This window comes from Patiria miniata, unplaced genomic scaffold, assembly GCF_015706575.1.
Source record: "Patiria miniata isolate m_02_andy unplaced genomic scaffold, ASM1570657v1 HiC_scaffold_6, whole genome shotgun sequence".
Classification (NCBI taxonomy): Eukaryota; Metazoa; Echinodermata; class Asteroidea; order Valvatida; family Asterinidae; genus Patiria; species Patiria miniata.
In genome coordinates, this window is record NW_024037073.1 from 9,468,784 (window position 1) to 9,479,020 (window position 10,237).

The window sequence follows — 10,237 nt, forward strand, 5'->3', positions numbered from 1 at the left end:
GAATAGAAAATAAATAAACATACCACAATGAAATATAATTCACAGATATAAATTATGTTATAAATTGGCATCCCCAAAAATCTGTACTTTCTGTTTCCATGTACCGGGGTGAAGGCCTATAAAATACGGGCGTTGGCTCTAAGGAATCTTAGGTATTTCGGCATGAACTAAAACACACGTATCCATGATTATCCAGCCAGGCGCTGGTAATATAGTATACAGATAAATGCTAACAGGGAATAAAATGTTCAGAAATAAACATGATATTAATTGAAGTAAAAAATAAACTCAGGTAAAAAATACTTACAAATTGTTGGCTACCGAAAAGTGAAGTGAGTTGGTCCGGAGCGTGAACGCAACTGATTTGAATTCCCCGCACGCCGGGGTGGCGCAAGCAAAAACATTACGTAATGGCATACCATAGATTCCTAAGCAGGGTTGGTCGGGGACCAGATTAGACTTGCAAATTATGTAAATAAGGGCTCTAAATAAGGGAAATAGTTACTCCATGGGAAGAAAATTTAATAAAGGGCATAGCGGCGACGATAACAACATTTACACCGTGTCAATGTCTAAGCCAGCGAGAAAAAAAAAAACGTGTAGAAAGTCTATGGGATTTGGGAAAGAAAAACATGAAGGAAAAAAATACACAAACAAAGGCTTTTCAGCAAGGTTTTGCGGAAAAGCCAATCAGATTTTTCCACACATTTTTTCGTGGGCCGCAGAGAGGCCCAGTGCATGTTATAGGCAGTCTGTTACATGGGCCCATAGCACTGGTCTGGGTAATCATCCATAGTGGTTAAAACTCAAGATGAAACACAACTCATCTGCAATAACCAATGTCTTTGGTAATCATTGTCAATGAAAGGTTTGTTTTCAGTGGTGCAAATTAATGTTATACAGTCATTGAAATGTAGGTTAAATAAATAAACCACAGCAAGAAGGAGAGAACTAGTCAAACTGTTTGGGTAAATAAATGGAGAACCATAATTTTTATTCTGAGGCTACAAATGCCTGATCAAATTGAATGCTTGATCAAATACCCAAGACCAAAGTACTAAAACCAAAGGCTCCAATGCATACATGTGCTCATAATACAAAGCAGTATAAAAGTTAAGATAAAAGGGGCATTTAATTTTAAATGTTGGGCAAAACCAAGACACAAAGAGGGCTTGGGTGGGAAGTTAAAGTTAGTGTTTTCGAATCTCCAATAAGAATGAAGCTGATCTACATTGTAGTTTCAAAAGAAATGTAATCGTTTGTATAGAACATTCCAAGGTATAACGATACAATCTTATGGAGCTGGCCCTCCATGATTTGCGTTTATTTTGGAAACGTTTAGCAAATCTATTTCAGCCCAATTTAAACGTTTAAACCTTTAGCCATGTCACACAGGCTGCATGCCACCTGCACCAGTGTTTGCACTCAAGCATGTTAGTCACAAGAATATACATTAAATAATTATGGTGCACAGCAAACAAAGGGCAGCATCGACACTGATCTACAAAGAAGATCATTCATAATGCACTGTCTTTTGCTTTGTAAATAAAATGGTTTAAAGGTTTCCTATAGTATTGTTTATTGTGTATGAAATGCATACGAGGGCAGATACAGCAAACATACACAATGCGGGTTTGATTTAAACATTTTGGAAAATTAATTGTAAATGGATTAAGAATGTTTATCGTTTCAATGTTTAAACGGCACCCTTTACCACCAACCGCGCACAAGGGCAACAGCATGTGCGCCTCTCATGTCCTAGCTGCTCTACTCATATTCATAATACAAAACAGTCTAAATATTTTAGAAAAGTGCATAGAAACTGCAGTGAACCAAGTTACAAAGGAGGCTTGGTTGGGAAGTTTATCTTGCTGAAGTTTGTGTTTCTGAATGTCCAATAAGAATAAAGCTGGTCTTATTTGTTTAAACAAAAAAAAGTGATCTATTGAAAAGAACATGGAGTACATACTTCGTCTCACGGAGATAGCCCTCGATGAATAGACCATTCTATTTGGCACCGCCCACCATGTATGTAGGCAACAAATCGTTCACCTCTCCTTTTTTAAATACTGGTATTACATGTGCCAGACGTGCACATATGTCATACATGCGAATGCATGCACATTACAAATTTGTACACACCTGTCGGGCATAAATCATGGCTGTGATTGGTCAAAACTTCATGGGCCGGGTGTGTGGATCAGTCTATTGCCCACCTGTTTTCATGACAAATGGTGGAGTATGGTACATGTACTGGTAGCTGGAACTATCAATGAATGTTGCACGATCAGTATTTACACTTGTATAATAAAGCAATACATGTAGAAGTAGAGAAGAACTTGCGGTAGAAGTAGAGAAGAACTTGCGACACATGCGGTTTTTTTTCAAGACTGATTGGAAATATTAAGGTTTTTTTCAACCTACAATGTACATAGAACACCTCATGTAAAACATTTGTTGTTATATTTCTGAGGTGATGTTATCCGTTTGGGACAAATTTTATCATTTTGGGTAATGGGAAGTTAAAAAAAAATATATTGTGACAAAAATCAGCTTTTTCTTTAAATAATCTTTCCGTACTAGTCTGGTTTCCTGAACATGAATCTCGTACGACAGAATGGAAATGAAACTTGTTGATTTTAGGCCATTTTCTGCCCTCAAATCCAACTTTATTCACCTACTAGACTTACCAAATATTCGTAGTATTTATAGAATAATTCCATAATGATGTGAAGAAGCCATTAACTTTGCTTTACACTGTTGTTTCTTTCAGGTACTTATGCAAGTTTTATAACGTTCAAGGCATTTGACGTATGTGCACAGTGTTATTGAATGCACCCATTGTTTGTGTGTTATTGACTTTTGCACACAGGTTAATGATGTACTTAACTAATGCAGAGATTTCATCATCAGGGTTGGTGACTCGTTTTGCATACGCCATACGCGATACGCGCACTTTTAGCCTATTGGAACGGGCGCGCTCACTGCGCCCCAGATTCAGCCCTGCCAAAAGTGCATAAAAGGCAAGCTGGAGCAGCAATCGAGCGCTCTGTTCGCCTCCAGAACAAGCCCTGTGGGACCAAGCGGAATAAGAAGAAGGAACAAGCAAGAGGGAATAAGCAAGAAGACGAAGAAACAAGAGGAATTGAAGTATCCCTAAACTTTGCAAAGCCTGTTACCATTGTAAACCGAGGGTATTGCAGTGAAGCAGAGTATCCAATCAGTCGTTATCCTGTTCCTAATCAGGATGAACTCCCACAAGATATGCAAGATCTCATCAATGAAGTAGCAGAGAAGTCTGGCTTTGTACCAAATGTCTTCAAAGCACTCGCCCATCGGCCTGATGAATTCCGTGCCTTCTTCATGTATTATGATGCACTCATGGCCAAAGAGACAGGATCCCTCACTAAAGCAAATAAAGAGATGATTGTTGTGGCAACCAGCTCCCTCAATAACTGCTTGTATTGCGTTATATCACACTCGGCACTGTTCAGGATCTACTCCAAGAATCCTACTCAAGCTGACCAGGTTGCTGCCAATTGGGAGTGTGCAGAGTTGGATTTAAGACAACGAGCAATTGTAGAGTTTGCAATCGCTGTCTGCAAGTCAGAGACAATCACCGAGGAACATTTCAAGAAACTCGATTTCTCCTGGTTATTAATCCCGGCGGGTTTTTAGGGATTCGTTGTACCCCTGGGTATATCGAGCCCCGGATTCCCGTTACAATATCAAATTACCACTTCCATTTAAACACATGGAAGTATGTACAACTGTACAATCTCCAAATAAATTTGCACATATGACTACGGTTGATGTACATGTACATGTGTAAGATACTAAATGTAATATAACACATGTAAACTTCCTATGTACATGTTTACAATCCCATATCCTGCTCAAAGTGTTTCAAGTCTGTCCTGTTTGTGAAGTTGCAATCAGAATGTTTCTGTACATTGCACATGTCCATGGATGCATGGAGCATCAATAATTTTCATGGATGTTTTGAAGATTTAAAATGTCTTGATACCATTTTTGTATATTTTTTCTTTTTTTATTCCCTGCCTTTTGTTTTGATCGCTTGAACAATTACATGTTGGTTGATATCTTTAAACCAAGTGATAAATGTAGATGTACACAAAACAAACGTACCCGGTCCACCTTTCTGTACTTGCAACTGCTAATTTATGTGCATGTGTGTATGTGATATCAGAATAACCCTGACAGTCCCATGAAACAATGCACTTGCCATCTGCACTGAAATGGCAGATTTGATCTGAGGCCAAAAGGTAAATATCACCTGCATCATCACAACACAGCCCACGAGGATCACTACAACTTTGGGTAAACAGTTTGTTGCCATGTAAGTCAACAGCCATCAGCAAACCCTCATTGCTGTTGGTGTAAATAAGTCGCTTGTTGCTGAAGATCAAATGCGTATCAATCTTTGGAGCAGGCAGTGTTCTGACCAGGGAACCATCTGGGTTGTGTAGAGATATCTGTTCCTTGTCCTTGTAACCCACTGCTATCAGATTGCTGCTATCCACTGCCAGGCACGTCGGCGTGCCGTCCATGCCGGCCTCTTTACCCGGTAGGAACTGATGAAGGAGCTGGTATTCCTTGTTGAAGATCTTGACTGCAGGATTGTCTAGGATCAGAAGTTGATCATCCTTGTTGATGGCTAGAGCTGTTGCTTTCTGTATGTCATTAGGGTCATGGGGTTCGCTTGGTTGATCAGGGTCAGGTTTGTAGGTCTTTGTAGAAATCACCTTCCCCTCTGAATCCAGTGTAACCAGTTTATTACTGCATGTCACAACCATTTCACTTGTGGAGTATGCTGCAAGATGTTGGGGATTGTAAATAGATTGTGAAAAGGCCTCATCTCTCTCCCATTTCTCCTCCAAGAGCAGAGTCCCAAGCTGACCAACCTCTTCACTCTCCTGAAAGCCAAGGAATGACTTCCCATGCTTGATATCCAAACTCTTATGCACCTCCACCTGCTTATTCAAATCCCGCAGCATTTTCTTCTTGGACTCCAGGATCTCATAGCACGTTGCTGTAGTCATCACTTCATTCACTTTACCGACAATCTGCTCAGACGTTTCTGCATACGCAAATTCTGTATCTCGTTTAATGGCAATTGCCCTGGCCTCCGTTTTCAGTTGTTTTTCTTTCTCTCTGATTTTGGCAGTTTCTTTTTCTGCTTTCTGTGAAATTTGAGTGTACGTTTTTACCAGCATCTTGTCAAGTCTGAAACGTGAATGACCTGAAGAGGGGTTTGCAGAAATGAATCGTTGAATGCACTCTTCTGTTTTAGATACGGATTCATGTACTTCTTGTTTACATCTGCTGACCGCCTGGTCGATGCCGACGTGAGAATGCATGGATTCTTTGTGATCAATGTTTGTGCATTCCCTGCATATGAGGACTTCACATGAGTTACAATACAGACAGAGATCTTGATCTGGATGCTTGAAACACTTGGGAACTTTCTTGAGTTCAGTTTCCTCTGTTATTTCTTGGGACTCAACAGGTAGCTCTGTCAAAGCCACAATCTTGTGACTCTTCAGTGGTGCCAATCGATTATGCACCTTCAGGCAGTCTTGACAGAGATAATGCTTGCAATCCATACATCGAGAAATGGCTTCATTTTCATCATCACATGCATGACACATGACTTTTAACCCCTGACCTTCAGTCTGTTCCTGTTGATTGACATACTTTGATCCTCCAGGTAGCATGTCCACGCCAGCTTCAGTCAGGCCAGTTTCCTTTCGACACAACGGACAGACAATATTCTTGTCGTCCTTATTTTGTGTCAGTCTGAGTTCTTGCAGACATTTCAGGCAGAAGATGTGTGAGCAGTCTAGCATCCTAGGATCCTTGTACTCAGTGTAACAGATAGGACATTCTTGAAGTTCCTTCTGAGTCTCATCCAAGACTTTATCGGCCACACCCCCCTCTGCCATCTCAAGTGCTCAGTTGTACTCTATAAGAATGACAACAAATCTTTAAATGTATGTTAACTTGGCCTAGAGTGGCTGATGTTTAGTGGCGTACTCCACTAACAGTGTATGCAAGAACTATTTTATGCTGATGAAATCAACATCATGTACTGCACATACAAACATGTAACAGTACTGGTTCAGATATGAATCAAAGGAGAGTCAATGTTCTCTTGGATACAGAGCCCATTGCCATGGGGGTTCCATGGTGCTTTTTTATTTTCTTTACTGCATACTGTATTACTATACCTCATACATATTCATGACCAAAAGCTGAAATCTTACTGGTCCATGCAACATCACGTGCCAGGTGCTATTTTTGCTGTTTACCAAACGCACGCATATTCACGCACAGGCTAAATACGCACAGAACGCTGGGACATGCTGATGAATTTACGCTCTGATTGGATAGATTTTGCGTGACCTGTGACCTGCAATCCTTCAGGGCCACGACCCTGCAAGGAATTTAAACGGCGGTTAAGACTAAGTCATCACTCTTTTATTCCCATTCATAAATGCTTTTTCATTGAAAAGCGTAATAATGTAGGAAAATTTGTAAAACGCTTCTGTTTTGTAAATTTTCCATTCTCGTCACTTGCTCAGGCTCCATATCGAAATCACGATGGGTCGAATTGCATATACTGCGACGCTCAAAATATGTCCACATGGTCCGCAAATCACATCCGGTATAGAATGTGTGCATTTCTATGGGAAAGTTTTCGGATAGCATTTGCGTGCAGTTTATTTGCTAACTGCGGTCTTAAAAGCTGCAGCCAGATGCTTTTTACATACCAGTAGGTCATGATAAGTTACCCAGAATGCCATCCCCACTTCCTTCACAAGATTCTGTGAAGCTCATCAGCGTGTCCCAGCGCCCTGTTTGCAGGGCGGGGGGTACGAGTGAAATATAGCTACACATGAAAAGATGGTTGCACACGTAAATGATAATTAGTGTTTTCTGGAGCTCAATGATGTCGAATTGGAGAATATATTTTTGACAATAAAGATGCCTCCTGTACTAATAAAAAGAAAAGTTGTTCACGAACAATAGTATATTTACAACCGTAGTTACTGTATTGTAAACGAACTGAACGTTTTGGAGGTATGAGCGTTATTTTTCTTGTGAGCTAGGCAAGTTTTTGTCAATTTTTTGCCTGCGAGGTGCACTGGGGGAATATTTGGCAATTGAATATGTATGAGGTATAGTAAAACAAATATAACATGGTTTATTTCGGGTGGACAGTCGATATTAGCTCCCCTCAGTATTGGAAGTTGACAAACTAGTTTCCGAGACAAAACTTCCAATACCTAGGGGAACGAATATCGACTGTCCACCCTCAAACCATGTTATATTTGTGTAATGCCATCCACTTACCTGTACAACGTATTGTAGTTGTTTTCTAGGTACAGTTTGAAAGTCTTTTCCTGTATGCACTCTAGCTGTCAGCAGATTATCAGCCACACCCTACTTGTACAGCACTACTGTACGTTTCTGCACACGTACTATGTACATGTACTAACATGCACCATCACTTCCTGGCAAAGCTTCCGTTGTGACGTCACAGTTGAACTGTTTTCCTCATGAACACAATTTCTCATCTTGGGAATTCCCCGATTTTCATGTAAACCTTTTCATAGGACTCGTACCTCTGACCTCAAGCATATACATGTACGGTACTTGTATGTTGTTGTCAGTTGTGTACGCACATATATGCCCATTCTTGTTCACTGTACCCGGCTTCTCTTGTGCATGGTGTATGGGTGGGGGGGGGCGACTGTCCCCCCCATGAAACCTAGTCGCCCCCCCCCCCCCACACCCACCCCACTGAGATTTTGAGTTCATAAAAAAATTATCATTGATCTACATGATGCCATGAGCATTATTATGTACTACAATGTATCTTTTGCTTAGAAAATATTGGTTAAAGTGGTCAGAAATTGCCTCAGATAGCACCACAGAGCATTTAGAATCCAAAATTTTTCGGGGCCCTTAAGCGGGCCCTTAACCCCATGCCTATAGCTCAGAATTCTGGTAGCTGATTCAATGACTCCAACCTCGAAAACAATGTTCATTTTCTTATGCCTTTAGCTGAGAAAACCTCGAAAATTATGTTTAAATTATTATCTTTTGTGCTAAGATAATTATTGGTTAAAGTGGTAAGAAATTGCCTCTGATCACACCACAGAGCATCGAGAATCCAATTTTTTGGGGGGCCCTTAAGCGGGCCCCGAACCCCACGCCTATAGCTCAGAATACCGATAGCTGATTCAATGTCTCCAACCTCGAAAACGATGTTCAAATAATTATCTTTTGCCAAGAACATATTAGTTAAAGCATGGAGGAAAGTCGTTAGAAATTGCTTCAAATCACACCACAGAACATCTAGAATCCATTTTTTTTTTCGGGGCCCTTAAAGCGGGCCCCAAACCCCACGTCGTAAGGGTTTTGCGGTTCGCGCTTGCATCAGTTATGATCAAGGTATGCCCCCCCCCCCCCACTTTTGAGAAGCGATTGACGCCCCTGCTTGAGGCCCCCCCATGAAATGTTCCAGCCCCCCCCCCCCAGCGCCCCCCCCCCCCTCTGAAAAATTCCTGGCTACGCCACTGCTCATATTTAATGTTTCAAGAAATATATAAACATTGAAGGGTCCACGAAATGATTTTTACTCTCTCTTGATTTTATCCATTCTTCTTCAATGTATAAAAACTATGAGACATCTTTTTTTTTTGGCAATTTATTTTGCAAAGTGCACTTTTTGAATCATTTAAAATGTTTTGTGCTTTTCCTGACCACAGAGGGCGTCTAGGGCTGCCAACTTTGAGTACGAGCTGAGAGTGAGAATTTGAAGATGGAGCTTGATCAGAACTAATGCAAGCGCGAAACGTGAAGCCCTAACGGTGTGGGTACGGGGCCCGCTTAAGGACCCCGGGAAATTTTGGATTCTAGATGCTCTGTGGTGCAATCTGAGGCGATATTCCTGGCTCCTTTCCCCTGAAGTAGTTGAGCAAAAGTGTTTAAGATTTTAAGGATTTTTTTTTTTAAAATATACCCTTACTTTTACAATTTTTAAGTTACTGTGTGCTTGAAACTCGAAAACCATGTATTTACGTCTTCATATTTTCTTGCATTTTATTTTGGATAAGGAATTGTATTGACTTAGTTTTGTGAATTGTTGCAACGATGTGTTGTGGCATTTTCTCCGAGGACTAATGCGCGGGTGGATCACGCCTGTCCTACGGCTTGGGGTCCGGAAAATTTAGAATTCTAGATGTTCTGTGATGTATTTTGAGGAGATTCCTGGCCCCTTTTTCCCGGAGTTCCCGGGACCTTCAACCAAGTGGGTTTTCTTTGAATAGTTAAATTTGACAACATTATCTCTATGAAAACACCTTTAAAATGTATCGCTATTATTCAAAACATAACGTTGATGATGAAAAATGTGGCAACATTGCTTCACCAAGGTTTACCACGCCCACTTCGGGTCAACATACAATTTGAGGTCAAAGTAATACAAATTAGTACATAACCCTTTTACCGTCGATCATTAGAATTCGTACAATATGAATATTCAAAACCTGACTGCACATGTATAATGAACCCTTCTGAAAAATACATCACTATTGAAGGCGCACTGATCCTTTGTAAGATTCACAGCAACATTCTACGATGATAAAGCCATCATGCTCGTTGATAAATCTGTCAAGTTTTCACTTTAGGATTCCACCCAGCTATAGCAGGTGCCATGACTCTACCCAGCTCATCGCGTGGCACCCCGCTAGTGTAAAAGCTCATGAACCAAATTAGTCAGGCAACAGTTAAGACACTAAAAACCAATCGGTATCACAACTTTAAATTAGTGACAAGTTCACACTTTCCAACCTTTCTTTTGGAAATAACTTGTAGGCCTTTACCTTTAATTTTCTTTGGGTTTTTTTTTTTAACATTTTGTGTATTAAAGCGTGTTTTTGAAACCCATAAAGTTGTAATGCATTAGAAAGTGTGTATCAAAGCCAGAAGAGATCAAATTGTCCACACATTTTTCCATGGGTGGCAGTGAGGCCCAGTGCAGTTTAAAGAGGCAGTCTAGTATCTGGACCCCATTTGTTGTGCTTGACCTGGGTAACCATAAGTAGTGGTTAAAACTCAAGATAAAGTAGTATTTTTTTCAATGGCAATCCTTGGCAATAAAAGGTTTGTTTTCAGTGGTGAAAAACAATGTTACGCCGTCATTGAA

At 40.5% G+C, this 10,237-nt stretch overlaps 2 protein-coding genes across 2 annotated transcripts; one reads left to right on the forward strand and one right to left on the reverse strand.

The window, feature by feature from the left end:
- Window positions 1–2,158: 2,158 nt before the first annotated feature.
- On the forward strand, window positions 2,159–3,678 carry LOC119742814. Its single transcript, XM_038218995.1, has 2 exons — window positions 2,159–2,191; window positions 3,064–3,678. The coding sequence occupies exons 1-2, from the start codon at window positions 2,159–2,161 to the stop codon at window positions 3,676–3,678; spliced, it is 648 nt and encodes a 215-aa protein (XP_038074923.1).
- Window positions 3,679–3,877: 199 nt separating this feature from the next.
- Window positions 3,878–5,966, reverse strand: LOC119742815 (tripartite motif-containing protein 45-like). Its single transcript, XM_038218996.1, has 2 exons — window positions 4,521–5,966; window positions 3,878–3,946 (listed from the first exon to the last, which is right to left on the reverse strand). The coding sequence occupies exons 1-2, from the start codon at window positions 5,964–5,966 to the stop codon at window positions 3,878–3,880; spliced, it is 1,515 nt and encodes a 504-aa protein (XP_038074924.1).
- Between the last annotated feature and the right edge of the window lie 4,271 nt (window positions 5,967–10,237).